This window comes from Scleropages formosus, chromosome 24 (assembly GCF_900964775.1).
Source record: "Scleropages formosus chromosome 24, fSclFor1.1, whole genome shotgun sequence".
NCBI classification, from domain to species: Eukaryota; Metazoa; Chordata; class Actinopteri; order Osteoglossiformes; family Osteoglossidae; genus Scleropages; species Scleropages formosus.
Window position 1 is genome coordinate 4,797,513 of NC_041829.1, and position 17,414 is coordinate 4,814,926.

Sequence of the window (17,414 nt, forward strand, 5' to 3'; positions counted from 1 at the left end):
CCAGGGATGGGAGCTGTTCCACCCATATATGATACGGAGGCCCAGGGGGAGGACGTGTATGGAGAATGATTAAGGGACGCAGATTGGTAACCGATTTCAGCTAAGTTCCTGTCGCCAGTGAAACAGTGCTGAGCGTTGCTACAGCGCGAGTCAATTTGTTTAGACTCCTGCTGCGCTCAGTCTCATTTTCTGTGCACAATGTTGTTGCAGAACGAAAAAGGCATGACTGTGGCTCCTACCGTGACAGTGGTTTGTCATCTCCCTTTCGGGTCTGAAATACAGGCTTTCCCTACACCTGACATTTCCTATTAGAGATAATCTTCCTGAGCATTGCATGGCAAGCGTGGCGGCATCTGGAAGCTACATCCTACCCCCTGCAAGGTCCTCAGTCAACACTGCACAACCGTACTGCAGGGTCAGCCATACGGAACTGGAAAATGTTTGCTTTCACAACTGCTGGGGGTCAGAGCACCTTGGGTGAAGGGCACTCTGGGAGTTTCTGTGCAAACTTTTCTGCCATTAGAGAAGAGCAGGTGTCCCACAGTACTGGGAGTAAAGTGGTGGTGGTGGTGGTGATGATGGTGATGATGATGATGTCACATAGATACAGATAGAAGCCCATGTTGCCCAGTTAATGAGGTGTAACTGAAATATTGTCAACTTGTCTTCCAGGCAGTACATCGACAAGAGACTGTTTCTGTGCAGTGTATTTAATATGAAAGTGAAATTAATTTTTTTTTCTACGTCAGTTTTTTTTTTTTTTAAACTTTAAACTGATATAATGCAAGTTGGCTGTACCACTACAGTTGCAGCTCTGTGTTTTTTGTGTTGTTACCTTTTTCAGTTTTCTTTACTTTCTTTTTTGCCATTCATATAATTCTACTACTATTTTTATATATTTGTTGGTACAGACTTCTGTTTTACTTGCACTCATATACTTGTCTAAATATCATATTTATTCTGGTGTCTTTTGTCACTCATTTGTTTTATATACACACACCATCTGAACCGCTTGTCCTATACGGGGTCGCGGGGAGCCGGAGCCTAACCCAGCAACACAGGACGTAAGGCTGGAGGGGGAAGGGACACACCCAGGACAGGACGCCAGTCCGTTGCAAGGCACCCCAAGCGGGACTTGAACTCCAGACCCACAGGAGAGCAGGACCCGGTCCAACCCACTGCGCCTATTTCATGTATACATTTATATTTATTTACACACACACACACTCACTCACTTTCCTTTAGGGTCACCAAAGTTGGTTGTCTGTGCCTGCACGGTATCAGTCTGTCAGTTTATGGCTGCACTAAATGTATTTCAGAATGTTACATTCCAAGTAGTTTCCAACTAGTAGCACATTTTTTCAATTAATTTATCTCTTGACTGTTGTTAATAAGCAGTGAGATATCCGGTGTCACTCCTGTGTTGACACAGTGAGACAAAACCTATACGGTGTCTACTTGTAACCCGGAGCCAAGGCCAGTCACCCACCCCAATGGGACAAAGCTTTTGGTGGAAGTGATGATGTTCTCATAGGGTCATTAGTGTAGGTGATGATGGGCATGTGGTGAAAGTTCTATTCATGTGTGTCATATCTCAGCTACAGAATGATTCTGTGGGGTGACTCTATGAATTTTGTGATGGCAGATCTGCTTGACAGCTTGCCCTTTATCCATCATTAGTTTCTGTATAAGTCACTATAAATTGATGGAACAATAGATACGGGTTTTCTTCAGCTGTCATTATGATATGGAGAGAAATACATGTCACAGTGGTTTCATTTCATATGAGGGGAGTTTCTGGCCTGATGGAATAGTAACAAGTAAAAATCTTTGTTTTTGTGCTGTAGAAGAAATTTAAAGAATCCGTTGCATAATATGAGGAAAGCTCAGGAGTGTTTCACTATCTACCTAGGCATTTTTGAGGAAATTAAATCATGACTCATTTTTACATTTTTTTAGAATGTGTATTGTAACTTAAATCTTAGACACTCTTAGATCCATAGGTTTTTCCATAGTAATGGGTTTAATATTTCATGGGGTCTCCTAGTTAGGATGGTAGGTTGTCTTGGGAACATCAGGTCTTGTTTGAGCAGCAACAAGACAAAACTCTGCTTCACTCTCAGTTTCTCAAGATTTCTACACTCAGCATTTTTAGCCACTCATTGATGTTGTTCATGGCCCATCTATCCCCGCCCCTTGTCTTTCAGTTTGTGGCGTGGCAGTCCTTGGCCTTTGGTGTTTCCAGTTTGTTTAGAACTATAAATGGACTGTCGAATCTCACATGTTAATCATAAATATACTGAACCAAATTAAATCGTAAAATGGCAACACGGTGTCACAGCGAGTAGCGCTGCTGTCTCGCAGCACCTGGATGGTGCGAGAGAATGTGGGTGCGATCCCTGCTCAGTCTGTGTGGAGTTTTCATGTTCTCCCTGTGTCTGTATGGGTTTCCTCCGGATGCTCTGGTTTCCTCCCACAGTCCAAAGAGATGCTGTTCAGGTTCACCCATAGTGTGTGTGTGTGTGTGACAGAGAGAGTGTGTTCCACTGATGTATGGATGAGTGACCCACTGTAAGTAGTGTATTTTTGCAGTGTAAGTCACCTTGGTGAATAAGGTGTGTGGGCTGATAACACTATATAGAGTTCATCGGAAGTTGCTTTGGAGAAAAGTGTCTGCTAAACGAATTAACATAAACGTAAATGAATAATATACTAACATTTACATTTATTCATTTGGCAGGTGTCATAAAAGCTAGAGAAGCATTTACATCATGTTACATTTATTCATTTAGCAGATGCTTTTCTCCAAAGCAACATAGATATCAGCGGAAATACACACACACATTTTCAGAACCGCTTGTCCCATACGGGGTCACGGGGAACCGGAGCCCAACCCGGCAACACAGGGCGTAAGGCCGGAGGGGGAGGGGACACACCCAGGACGGGACGCCAGTCCGTCGCAAGGCACCCCAAGCGGGACTCGAACCCCAGACCCACCGGAGAGCAGGACTGTGGTCCAACCCACTGCGCCACCGCACCCCCACCTAGCGGAAATACAATTTGTGCATTACATTAAGAGAAAGAGACATGGCTGCAGACATGCGATTCTTAAATAAACCTAGTTTGTTACTTTCCACTTGATGCACCAATGTTCATCACTCGAGTAAGTGCATAAAACATAGGATAGATGAATCCTGATAACCTTTCTACAGTTTTTTTTTTAAGGTACACAAACAAAAGTGCATTTTGATGTAGATACAAAACACATCAGTTTGACTGATACCACTGTTTTTGCTGAAGCACATTACACTAGTCGCTGCCTATGTAATTGAGTGAGACAGGGAATATAAAGATCATGACAGATGGTGTGAGGCAAATTCATGGAGCTATTAGAAGAGAAGGGTGTCTGAAAGACTCGAGTTTTAAGGCCCTTCTTGAGTTCTGAAAGGGGTTCAGCAATTCTGAGGGACAGAAGGAGCTAATATCATCACATCAGAACTCAAATTGAGGATCAGACCTGATAAGAGTGGGACCACCAAGCAGCCAAAGGTGGAGGAACATGTCATTCTTGTTGTGGTGTAGGGGGTTATCAGGTGTTGTGGGTATCAGGATGCAGCTCCTTTGACCATCTTTTAAGTCTTGAACATGGTAAGGGCTGCTACAGGAAGCCGGTGGAGAGGGACAAGGAGGGGAGGCACGTGGAAACATTTTGGCAGGTCGAACACAACTTCTTCCGCAGCATTCTGGATCACTTTGATAAGCTCGATGACATAGGCCAGCTACTTACGTTATTCATTTAGCTGATGCTTTTCTCCAGAGTGCCTTACAAAGAGTTACCCATTTATACAGCTTGTTCATTGTATAAGTTCAAGGTAGATACCTTGGTCAAGGGTCCTGCAGTAGAGGTGGATTCAATCCTCAGTCCTTCCAGTGCAAGCTTCAACTTTCCCACCTGCTCCCAGAAGATCAGACAGAAGACGATGAAGTGGTCCAGGCAGGACATAACCATGTCCTGGACCGGGAACTGTGTAGAATGTGTTGTGAGATAAGGGCACATCCTGCCGATGTTGAGCAGGACCAGGTTGTGGCTTCAAAGTGCTCAGAGAAGCAGATGCTTAAGTCGATTGTTACCTCCAGGCTCTTGACCGATGAAGCAAACTATACACTTTGATAGAGAGTTTGAGAGGGATGGATAGACTAGCAGGGAGATGGAGAATACTTATAGTAACACAGTAACACTTGTATATCAAAAGCTAAAGTTGGGTAGATATGAACTGCGGTGTCCCTGATACAGTTGAAGTCTGACACTGCTCTTCCGTGACATTTTATTATCTCGCCCGTTTGTTCTCCCCTAGACACACATGATGAGCAACGATTGTTTAGCAGGATTTGGGAGCGTTGTGATGCAGACTGCGCTGTAATTGCCCAGCGCTCCACAGCTGGCTCCATTGTAATACGCCGTGTTCATTTGCCACGTGGAATTTCTGCCGTTTTTGTGAGCCGCTCGGTGCTTTGTTGGTCTTTTTATCACTTGAACCCCTTTGGAATGGCAATGTGAGCGCACCCCACCAATGGCTTTTCTTGGCGGCCTCGTGTCTGCAAGTATCGACGGGGGGAGCGGCTGCTCGGCCGGGGGGTGCCCGGTTTCCTGCCAACACAACCGCTATTATCCCTCCGAATGGCACAGTCTGTCGACACTTCCCGCCCTCATTATTTCCGCCACGGTTGCCTGCATGGGCCACAGTGTTCCCACTCCAGCAGTTTTAACTGCAGCCTTCTGCACTTAAGCTCTATTGAAACAGTTCTGTGGTGTGTCTACACGTGAGCTCCAGCACACGTGCCTGTGTGTGTTTTAATTGCTCTTTTCAAGACAGCACTTTCAGGCATCTCTTTGTGGGTATGCCACACCCTGTGCTTGACAGCATGGCAGGCTGCTTGGCACCGTTATTACTGTGATACCTCTCTCCTTGTCATGGACTCCATCACCAGCAGTTCAGGCTCCCTGTCAAATGTCAAGGTTCCTTTTCGTATAGCAGACATGTTAACGCTGCACGCACAGCTGTCGGTGTCAAACAGCTGGTGTCCATAGTCTGAATGTAGCTGTGCTGTTCATTGACCTATTTGTATGTGAATCTCTGACCAAGATTTGTATTTTGATTTTTGTGTGAGAGGGACAGCAGTCCTGCACATTACACAGTGTATACTGGAGTGTGTTGTAGTACTGTATACTGTAGTTACTGTATGGTTAATTGCGAGATAGGGTCCTCTTTTTGGTTTCCGTTTTATTGATCGCTATAGTAATGCAATTCAATTGTATCACTTTTTCTGCTAGGCTTTGAGATTTCTGTGTCCTCGTTTGTCTTGTCTCAGTACAGGACAATGACTGTGCATCTGCTAAGCACAAACACATAGAAATGAAACCTTTATACAGAATCAGATGCAGCATTTCTGTTCTACATATTTTTTCTGCTATTGATTCTACATGAGGCATACACATAGTGATGAGAGGTGAGATGAGGGTGTTCTGTTGGTCAGTGGCCTGGCTCACCTCTTCTCATTCATAACCCTTTCCATCTTAGTTCACATCCCTGTCGTGCGGTAACACAGGAGGATTCAGGGACCCAACACTTCACTGAGAGACTCCAGACACATCCAGACAGCTAGTTCTTCTTTGTCACTCTGCCTCTAATCGTTACAATAGACCCTGTTGCAGATTTGGCATGGACATGTCATATATGGCATTCACTTAAGTTGACTCCAGTTAAAGTGCCAAGAGCATAGTAGAAAGTATACATATTGATCTTAAATGTACAGCCAGGAGCTTACTTTGGACCATCATCCCATGTTGTCATCGTCACTGCAGTGCCATCATGGGCTGTTATCGCCATCGCCTTCGTGGCTATCCTGCTGATCCTCACCTGCTGCTTCTGCCTCTGCAAGAAATGCATATTCAAGAAGAAGAACAAGAAGAAGGGCAAGGACAAGGGTGGCAAGACCGCCATCAACATGAAGGACGTCAAAGACGGAGCCAAAATGGAGGTAAACGGATGTACCTCGGGCTGCTTGCAATAAAAATGGAAAAATTGCAATAAAAAACAGATTGATCTGAATAGACACAATTATTTTACAATCTTTTCATCTAATACATAGAGCACAGTTTTCAAATATTTGTTCCGCAGACATTAAATGTACGTGCCAATGTTGGTGTCGCTGATTTCTTCTGGTATTGTTGATTTGTTTGTGTAGAGTTTCCCTCAGTTTGAACAGATGAAACAAAACAGACACGTTACCGTGGTGATTACTGTCAGGCAAAATGAGTCACTTTGTGACAGCCAGAGGGTCCTCTGAATCCCTTAGATTCCTCATAATGTTCTGCTCTGAGCTGGCACTCGGTGCAGAACGAAGGACTTGTCGCGTCCTGGTAGCAAACATGGCTGCCGGCACTAGTTCTGGCCAGCCGTGTTCGCCCCCTCCGTCAGCCTGTTGGTGGTCTGTTCTGCGCACCTCACTCTATCTTTGACTCTAATTGCAGCAGAAAATAAAAGGCCCCCAAGGAAGTCGGAATGTTTGCCTGGCATTGACTGACGTTTGCGTGTTAACACGCCTGAACTGTGTTTGAGAGCAGCACTGTAATTCTCGCACAGCTCTTACAGAAAATGTTCTCTACAGTTGTCTTTTCTCACAGCATGGGCTCTGCTTTTTACAACATAGTACAATACTGAGTCTGGTGTAATTTTAAAAGAATCGGTATTAACCCAGAGAAGCAATGCTGGTTAATTATATCATTGCCAGATAATTAGTTCAATCCCTCCTTTTAATGCCCGAGCACATTATGTGGAACACACACATTTTACCTCAGGTTACCATACTAATTGCATTTGTGTGGTTTGCTGTGCCTCGGTTCTGATGAAATAATCGACAAAATCCATGTAATTAAACTTTTGAGGACAGACCAGTGCAACTCAAGGTAAAATAAGAGACGATGACCTGTACTAATGGCACCATTTGTTACAGAAATTCTCAGAGAACTCACAGTGCATTGAATAAAATGTTTCTTTTTGTGTATGAGTTAACACTGGATCCACCTATAGTGTAATTTTACTATTTTGAAGCTTCTGCGATTTAGTGTAGTGTCTTTACTTGGCTTCATGACTGGGTTATGTTTAGTAACCAAGTTAAGAGGCTGTCGAACTGAGTGGGGCAAAAGTCAGCATTCATAATCTAAATCTGCTATATAAATGATATCAGACTGACAAGCAGTTCTTTAGTTGACAAGTGAATTAAGCACTCCATTAACTGAACTAATTTCAAAATGTGAGAACGTAGTACCAAAGTTATGATTGAAATAAATTATATTTAAATTGACCCATGATCTACATGTTCAATAACAAACTTGTGGTAAACAGATAGTCAATTACAGCCATGTAGAAAGATGACATGGTGAACCACTACTGGAATTTCACTGCAGTTAGTTGTACCTTTTCAAGCTGTCCTGTACCCCAGCCCTACATGAACAGTATCAGGTGTACAAAGTCAGATGTGCGCTGCTTACAGTGGTATTACAGTGGTACTACAGTCGTCATTCCTCCTGATATGACCAGGGACGTCTGATGTTGTGTGTGGTTGTTTTAATTCCTGTTTCTTCCTTCCATGTCCTCCTTATCTGTGTTGTGTCTGGTGACTGTACGGGATTGGTGACTGGCGGTAGGTCCCAAATTGCTGTTGGGTCTTTCTTAGCCTGCTGCTCTGATCTTTAGCCTCTTGACAGCAACCAGTTCCCATACAACAACATATATGTAACTATGCATACAGTACATGTATACCTACATATATATGTGTGTTTGCCTATGCACATATATAATATCTGGTGCGCTTTGACAAGGTTGAACCTAATTGATTTTCTTTCTCAACAGTTCTTTTTGTGCCAAAACTTTTATTTGCATTTTGATTGTGTGCCTCTTAGAAAAGCATACAATGATTAAACTGCGGATTGCAGAGGAAGTGCCTCAGGAAACAAAATGCGCTGCGCCTTTGCTTAGAATCTTGCCGAAAGCAGCATGAGGCTTATTTGGTAATGTTTGGTTAAGGTGATCGTAGCATTACTGTTGCTAAACTAATAGAGAATTATTGAAATGGTTGTGATTGGGTTGAATCATTCTATGCATCTCCTTAATGGTACACTGAAAGATTTGGTGTGCACATATTCCTTCCAAAGTAATTGGGAAAAACATACCTGTGTATGTGTACACCACTGCATACATACATTTAAGCGTGGTGTGCATATGTTTTCACATGGCACAGATGTTACTTCATTGAAGGGGGGCACTGAAAAGGAGATCAATTCTGTTCAGCCTTTTGCCTTCACACCAGCAAGCCGTGAACTAATAGCATTCCCAGGACACATGTTGAACCTCCTGACCGACACCTTCTGCTGGCATGACGCTTACATGCGGTAGCTTCCGTTGGCGTGGTAACGCACACAGCCAAGGTCCACGCCGACGTGACTGTGCTACAGCTTCCGCGTTTGGGAAGGGAGTGATTTAGAGCAAGAATGCCCTGCATGTGGACGAGTCCCATGTCCTCAAGTGGACTTCACACTGAATGGACTGGAAGCCCAGTCTTTGCCTCTTTGAATTGCATGCTGTCCACTGACAAGACCCCACCCCTCCACCAAAAGAGCAGCTAGCGAGGATCTCCCATTTCCTTTACTACCATCTTTGACATTTCCCCATCGATTGGTTTGCTTGAAAAAACATTGAGGGAATTGTATGTTTTTGAAGAGAGAATCCATTTGCCGTTACCTTTTGGTTCCTTCTTAGCTGCCTGCCCGCTTGGTTTTGTTTGTGTTGTTTATTTTTTTAGTTCCCCATGCTCGAAACAAAATTGTTTTGTAGACAAAACATCCACAGACACTGTGAGGGTCAGCAGCCAGGCTAGTGCATCACTGAGCATGTCAGGAAGATAACCACCGCTGTTATTTAGCCCTTTGACCCCCCCGCCCCGAGAGCCGCTCTCCAAAGTGGGACCGGCCGGGACCGCCGCAGGGCTGCCTGAGGACTGACGGCTGGCGGGTGTCTCCTTCAGGCCTTGAAGGATGAGGATGACGCAGAGACAGGGCTGACAGACGGGGAAAAGGAGGCGGAGCCCAAGGAGCAGGAGAAACTGGGCAAATTGCAGTACTCCCTGGATTACAATTTCACCGAAAACCAGGTAAGGACCTGCCCTCTGGATTGCTGTCCGTGTGTCCGTCCCCCACTTCCCCCACCCCGCTCCCTCGTAAGTATGGTCACTCATTCGGACATAAGTACATCCGCCATTTCACTTTCGTTGTCATTCTTTCCCTGTCAAACCGCTCTTTCGCTTTGTTTCAGCAGGAAATTCTAACAATGTTGCTGTTGCTTAATTTGGAGAATACGCCCGGGAAACAGGCATCGCATTCATAGTACACATCTGCATTGAGTCAAATGAACTTTAGAAAGAAAAGCAACATAAAAAAAAATTAGAATAACTTGTCGTTGAAATCCATCTGCCTTCATTCTCAGCAGACAGGTTTTCAACAGCACGGCTTTAGAGGCGAGTCGACTTGCTGACGGCAGATGTTCTTTGACAGATAACAGAAGCGGTGTGTGGCACAGCCGCTAGCACCCTGCCATAAACAAACCTGACAGGCGCCCATTACCCAAGTCAGACTCCGAACTTTCCATAATTAGCGCTTTTTAAAGCGTTGTATCTTTGACGGGAGGGTGTGTGAAACACCACGCATCCCACATACTGTATATCGGGCACCTCGCCGATGTATATTCATTTGCACCCAGTATTGCAAGTTATGCAGACAGTTTTGCATTTGACAACATATTGAAATGGATACACATGCAGTCCTGCCCCTTTACACTGGAAGGACCCAGATTCAAATCCCATCTCTTACTGTAGTACTCTTAACCTGAACTGATACAATAAAAATTACTCAGCAGTGCAAATGAAGAGATATCATTGGCCAGCCTCTCACATTTGTGCTCGAGCACAGGAAGTGTCCATGCTTTGTTTAGAAAGAACCGGTGTTCTTTCTATGAGATGTACATTGCTTTGGAGAAAAGCGTCTCCTAAATGAATAAATGCAAATGTTTAAGGTAATCTGACCTTCCCACTCAGACGTTGTGAGGCAACCAAAGGAAACAAAACACCCAAAATCAGTAATAAAGAGGCTGCTGCTTCTCAGTCCATATGAACTTTTCTCAAGGCGGAACACGACCTAAAGGGCAAGGTCATGTCTGCCTTTGAAAGAACCATTCAGTAACTCCTATTATCCCAGTCATAATGGCCATGTCCAGAAGATGTACAGCAGCAAAGGTGGTCTGAAAAGAGTTTTAACACATAACACAAAGAGATGTGCTAATGTATTTGGTCTCTAATGGAGTACAGACACATTAGCCCTGGTTTCTAGTATTCCTAATCAAAAACAGTTTTAAAGGGACCTGCAGTATTGGTGCTATTTATTGTGCTCTGGATAACTAGGTGCAGTCCTCGGGGGACTCCTCAGATTTGCTTGCAGAACATCACTGACCTCTGTTGGACTGACTCCCCCGTGGGAGCAGATGGAGGGACGGATGCAGCAGCTTTGCCAAACTCCGGGTGGCTAGTCTACAAGGCCTGTGGAGAGGTGCCATACATGTGAAATTCCACACAGTAGCCCCTAGGGGTTGAGTCATGGGCTGGGCACCCTGCTAATGTGCTCTGCAGCATCCCCCCCCCCCATGCTCATGTCCAGTGCCGGAAACATCAGGGGAGGTCTTTGGCTCAGCAGCACACCGCTGTGGGGACTGCTCTTTTGTTGTGCTCACAGCCTGCTTGCTTTGTATCAGTAAGTGGAGCAAAAAAAGGGACATGTATTCAACAACAGTTAGATGATGCTTTTTCTTCAAAATGATTTATATAAGTGGGTCATTTTTACTGTATCAGTTCAAGGAATGTACCTTTATCAAGAATATTGCAGCAAGAGGCATTATCGAAACTAGTGTTCTTTGAATGGAAGGTAGCAACTCTAACCACTACACCACCTGCTGTCCCTAACTTGTGCCATAATTGTCCTTTTGTTTTCTCACTGAACACTGAGATGGGTCTTAGAGGACCATCATGGTCATCTGCAGGGAGCAGAGTTCCAACTCGCAGTGCTCTTCGTGAGTGAACATTGCAATCTGCAGTCATTTCGACCTGATGGTGCGGTTCATCCTCACCTGCATCCCACCTTCACCCAGGAAAACTCATTCCCCACAGGCCAGGCTCAACGGCAAGCTGTTATGACAGTTTTTGTAATGGTTGTACAAGTCCTTTCAGGTGGACTTGCAGACGGTTTGACTTCCATTTGCAGCTGGAGATCCCAGCCGTCTTCAGCCTGTCTGCTGAGGAGTGTCTGATTGGAGTTTGATTTACTCCATGACCTCAACTGAGTGAGCAAAGAGGGCAAGAAGAAGCCACAGTGATTGCAGTGTCAGTCAGCGCCTTGTAACTACCCACACCACTATATTCACCTTTTTCAAGGCATCCCTTTACTGGGCAGATAAAAGCCCAAATGAAGGGTGTTTACATTCCAAGGGTTTACAGTCTTCTTACTTCAACACATAGCAATGATGTAGAAAAAATAATCTGTTCCAAGGGCTGGAATTACCACCTAATGTATAATCTGTATGACAAGTCAATTTTCATACGACAAATCAGGGAGTCTCCTCTCCGCTTTTAAGGTCATGTGAAAGCTCTTCAGCTCCAAAATCACTCATGTTTTCGACTCCAGGGACCAGATAAGCCGCCTTGGTAATTAATTTGATTAAAGCTCAGTAGGATGTGAACGTGCAGTCTGGGAACAGCTTTGCAGTCTCCCCTCTCCCGCCCTCCCACGTGAGCACCACTAAAGTCCTTTCCTTGTGCCCTCCCACCTCCTAGCTCATCGTGGGGATCATCCAGGCAGCAGAACTGCCCGCCATGGACATGGGCGGCACCTCAGACCCCTACGTCAAGGTGTACCTGCTCCCTGACAAGAAGAAAAAGTTTGAGACCAAGGTGCACAGGAAGACCCTCAACCCCACCTTCAACGAGCAGTTCATCTTCAAGGTTTGGCCTACGACTCTTAACAGTCTTCCTAATTTCCTTCCTAATACTGTAGTCAAATATTCCAAACCGTTTCCACACACAATCCTACTCTGTTGGGTGTTGTTTTCGGGACACCTCGTTAGCGAGTTAGCATGGAGAACCAGTGGTGCTTGGATGTCTGATATGCGCCTTACTGCTCAGGACAAACACCAGGTGGCCGATTCACAAGGTTTCATAGCCTCCGTTTCTTTGCCAAACTAGCCAGATTAGCCCAGTGCTGCATTGCCATAGCAGATGCATTGGTAGACACAGATAAAAATAATATGAATACTATAATCCAGGTGGTCCTGCACAGTCATGAATGGTGTATTAGTAACACATGCTAAGGCGTGTGTGGCTCTGAGAGGTGCCAGCTTGGTTAGGTTAGTTCATTTCTGTTGGATCCCACATTCTGTGTGCTCTGTGAATGGTCGCCTAAAGCACATACACAGCCATGGATTTGTTGCAGCATCGTAGAATATGTTTTCATTAAAATACATCTCTGTTGTAGACCGCATATAAGTACTAGATAGATGGATGTTGAGGATTCACTGAAGTACTGTCAGCTGTGCAGTATTCTTACTGTACAAAGTATCAAGCCAATTTTTAATGCATTTGTATCATTTTCTTGACATGAGCGTGTGGTAAAGCTGATAATGTGAAGTACAAGGACATGAGGAAAAGCATTATCTGTAGCTACCTTTAAGTTCTCCTGTTGATTTGTCTTCAAGTACTAAATGATCAATATTAAATGCAGTGGGTGATGATGGAGTTGTTAACTTGCCAGGCAACAGTCATTGGGTATCATAAGAATGTGTTTGATCAGTTGAGAACATATCTGCCACCACCCCCATGCCAGGTGCCCTACACGGAGCTGGGGGGAAAGACACTGGTGATGACCGTGTACGACTTTGACCGCTTCTCCAAGCACGATGCCATCGGGGACGTGAAGGTGCCCATGAACAAGGTGGACTTCAGTCACGTGACAGAGGAGTGGAGGGACCTGGAGAGTGCCGAGAAGGAGGAGGTGAGCACCGCACCAACCGCAGGATAGGTTACCATCCTGGAGTATTTACCTTTGTCAGTGCTTCAGTTATACCCCATTTTGAGGAGAACTCGTGTATTTCTGTACATTTTATAAATTCGCAAACCACCCAGTTGAATGTATTAGTACTGTGTATGAAATACGGTCTTTATGTTACAGGAATGTCAGTATAACGTGAGTGATGGGTGGTATTAACAGTATTAACAGCAATAATAAAACCATGTAGCCAGTGATCCACAGTGAACTTGCATGTAAAAGTCATTCTTCTGTAGCTTTCACAAACTCAGCAGGCGTCTCATCCTGCCATAAATCAATGTGTGACTTTCAATGGAATTTAATTTTAGTGGGAAATGTCATGGTGCATGTGATGCGGGCTTGGGCTGCCATGGAAACCCCCACCCTTTTTAAGCAGGCAAAGTAAATATTATTGAGGAACATGTGAAATATCTGATAACAGTGGACACCTATCTTTTATTGTATGATACATTGTCTGTGAGAGATGAACTAGGGATAATCCATATTTGTTGTTTTATTGAGTGTCTGTGTTGGGAGGCTGGTGTAATCACATAAACGTAGATGCACCTCATACAGAGATTAAGTACTTGACAACGTCTTAAGCTTCCATAATTTAATTCATATTTGGGAACACCATAGAGCTCCATTTAAAAGTCTGTCAGTGGTGGTATCACTCCCCATTTCGTGTTCATCTGGGGAAGTGCCAGTTTTCAGCAGCATGGTTGTAAAATGGCAAAAAAGTTCCATTAATTCGACAAGGACAGATCCAAACACAATGCTGCTATATGCTAGCTCCTCAATTTGCAGGTGGTTGGGTTTCACCTTTTCAAAAATGTTTTTGAAGAAATTACACATTGCTTATTTTCTAAAATGTGTTTCCAGTGGAGTGAACATAACCTACATTTACACTCCCAGGTGAAAGGTCGCAGTAAACTGCACTGAAATAGAATGATTAATGTAACTCACTTCCTCAGTGGGGGTGTGGTGGCACAGCGTGTTTGGCTGGGTCCCGCTCATTGGAGGGTCCGAGGTTCGAGTCCTGCTTGGGGTGCCTTGCGACAGACTGGCGTCCCGTCCTGGGTGTGTCCTCTCCCCCTCCGGCTTTGCGCCCTGTGTTGCCTCCGTTGTGTCCTGTGTTGGCTCCAGTTCGCCACGACCCCGCTCAGGACAAGTGGTTTCAAAGTGTGTGTGTGTGTGTGTGTGTGTGTGTGTGTGTGTGTGTGTGTGTGTGTGTGTGTTTTTACATCTTTTGTGTAGTGTCTCTAAATGCTGGTAGTTTTGATTGTCAGTAACTGGGATAGTTACCTGGAGGTAAAGACCAAAATGGAGCCAGAAAAAAAGTTATTTTCTTCAGTTTAAAAGTAACTTGAAATTAAAAAATGAAAATAGTAATTGATTAAAAATAATAGAATAAAATAAGAAAAGGTAATGAAAGTCATTTAAAAATGATGTAAAAACCTTAGCTACAGCTTCAATAATCTGACGAATAAATTGATGAACATCTCCATTATTAAACTTTTATTGATTTTGTCGAATAAGTTATGAACAATATTCTGGTTCCAGTTGTGTTTGTACATTACAGAGTTACTTTACTCTGTATTAAAAGGAAGGAGGAAATGTTATGGTATGTCGTTCTTGTTGTTGAACATTACTTGTACTCGTACTGTCCGTTACTGTGTTTGCTCTGGGTTCAAGTAGAAGGGTGTAGCTTTGTGTCTCCAGGATTCAGGTCCAGCATGTCATTAGCTTATGTACATAAACCCACAGACATGGCTAGCTTCTCTGTAATCCACAAGATTCTCTGTCTTTCCATAAACGTGCTCCCCTGTGGTGGTGAAAAGGAAAGACTCATGGCTGTGGCCTTCCAAAGTGAAACTCATTAGGATTTGCGACACAGATGTCGCGCGGTGGGCTTTGCATGGCTTTTCTGGATAGCTTTCAGTGGGCTCCACATTGTTGACAGGCCTGCCTCATGCTGCACTGCCTGCAGCAACTATAAATTACACCCAGTGGGTACCGTGGTAAGGTGACGAATCCCACCCCTATCCCCCGCCTCCCGTCTCTAGTTACAAGGGCCTGGGGGCAGATCTGTTGATGAGTACTCTGACAGAATGTGAAGCCAACAGGGGAGGTCATTTCAGTTTTATGACAGCCATAGTCTCCAGTGAAGACAGGTCCTTGCATATGTTAAAAAACATAATTTATGATAGAGGGGAGGACATATTTCACTGCACTGCGATGTATCCAGCAAATCAGGGAAGTCTGCTCTGATGGCAAAACTGCATTCCACCTGGGATTAGTTAAATGTACCTAATGAAGTGGCCAGAGAAGGTAGGCTCTGTGAATTTGTCGTTAAAATGTGGTCTCTAAATTTTAAATATCACTGTCCTTGATGAGTATGTGACAGATTCTTTTGCTAATTTTTTCCATTACTATAACTTTTAATGAATGGATTTTTAAATAACAGTTGTCGCAGTAATTATATCATGCAGTTTATAGAGATAAATACATACACAACACTGGCTGAAACCACTTGTCCCAAGCAGGGTTGCATCAAACCAGAGTCTAACCCGACAACACAGGGCGCAAGGCTGGGGGGGGAGCAGTTACGTTGCAAAGCACCTCAAGCAGGAGCAGGACTCGGCCAAGCCTGCTGCACCACCGCGCCCCTAGAGATGAATAGTTAGACACATTTCAGTTTAGTATTTTATATATTTTATAGCTTGTGCAAAATGTGAGTTTTAATGTTTGCCACCCTTCAGCCAGTGCAATGGGACAGCTAGTAAAGTAGTGGTTAGAGCTGCTTCCTTTAGATCCAAAGGGTACAATCCCATTTACATTTGTTTATTTAGCACACGCTTTTCTCCAAAGTGACATACATCTCACAGATGTACAATATAATGAAAATACAATGTGTCATTACATTAGCAGAAAGAGACATAGTTGCAGACGTGTAATTCTTAAGTACAGTTCATTTCTTTCCACCATGTGAACCAATGTTCATTGCACTAGTAGCTGCATAAAACTCAGAACATTGATGATTCCTGATCACCTTCCTAATAATTTTTTTTTGAGATACACAAACTTTTACATACGTTACAGGAGTAGCTGTGTAAATGCTTATCTGGGCGTGATCATAAAGTTACGGTGCATTAACATTTACACCGTACATGAGCTTGAGAGATTATGGGCGAAGTGACTTTTCAGACCCTTTTTGAACGTGGACAGAGTTTCAGCAGTTCTGAGTGAGAGGGGGAGGTCATTCCACCACATCAGAGCCAGAAGTGCGCAGGACCACCAAGCAAGCAGAAGTAGACGAGCGAAGGGGTCTGTTTGTGGTGTAGCGAGATCGAGTCTTGTAAATATCTGGGAGGAATATCTATTGATGCATTTGTAGGCCGTAACCAGGGTCTTAAATTTGAACCGGGTGGCTATAGGAAGCCAGTGCAGAGAAATGAGTAGAAGAGAGACATGGGAACGCTTCGGCAAGTCAAAACCACTTCCACCTGTAGTTCCGTTGTGCAAAGTACTTACCCTAAATTGCTCCAGTGAAATTTTCCAGCTGTATAAATGGGTAAATATTTGTAGGTAGTTTAACACTATAAGTCACTTTGGAGAAATCACTGTCCATCCTACCTAGAATGGAAAAACACTGGTCATTGCTGTAAAAAAACTGCACCTAGGAATGCTTCTTTTCTCAAAAAAATATAAATGTTATGAGACCCTGCGCTACTGGGCCTGGTAGAACAGCAGATGGCGTAAGTGTTGTACAGCACCTGGGCTGCGTGGGTTTGATCCCCAATCGGTCTCTGTGGAGTTTGCATGTTCTCCCCATATTCATCTGGGTTTCCTCTGGGTGCTCAAGTTTATTCCCCCAGTCCAAAGACAAGACACCCTGTCTGTGGGTTTATGCGCAAAACAGTGTTACAAGAGGACTGGTGACTCTAAATTGATCCGAGTGTGTGTTACATGGCTCTGTTTTGTGGATTCTTGTAAGAAGAGGGCAAGAAAAATAAGTATTTTCCCTTCACTATTGTGTGTGAAAGCAAAGTGGTGGATCACACAGCCAAAAAGTTGCTGGTTCAGGCTTGAGTAGAGAAAGCAACATGGACTGCATACTTAAAAATGTCCAACCACCAAAGTGAGGAATGTCGAACAGTGTAGGTTTCTGTGTGTAAAAGCTTCTGCTTTGCAACAAACAAAGGTATTTGTTATCAACAGGGCTTGCTGAGCA

At 44.1% G+C, this 17,414-nt stretch overlaps 1 protein-coding gene across 4 annotated transcripts in view; it reads left to right on the forward strand.

The window, feature by feature from the left end:
* syt1a (synaptotagmin Ia) overlaps window positions 1–17,414 on the forward strand; it is a 173,485-nt gene that overhangs the window by 139,318 nt on the left and 16,753 nt on the right. For 3 of the 4 annotated variants that reach the window (XM_018755923.2, XM_029248643.1, XM_018755922.2), the window contains 4 exons: window positions 5,864–6,039; window positions 9,085–9,210; window positions 11,935–12,102; window positions 12,980–13,147. In XM_018755923.2, the coding sequence (XP_018611439.1) occupies window positions 5,864–6,039; window positions 9,085–9,210; window positions 11,935–12,102; window positions 12,980–13,147 (638 nt within the window). The remainder of the gene's footprint in view (window positions 1–5,863; window positions 6,040–9,084; window positions 9,211–11,934; window positions 12,103–12,979; window positions 13,148–17,414) is intronic. The other variant, XM_018755924.2, reaches the window with a different exon arrangement.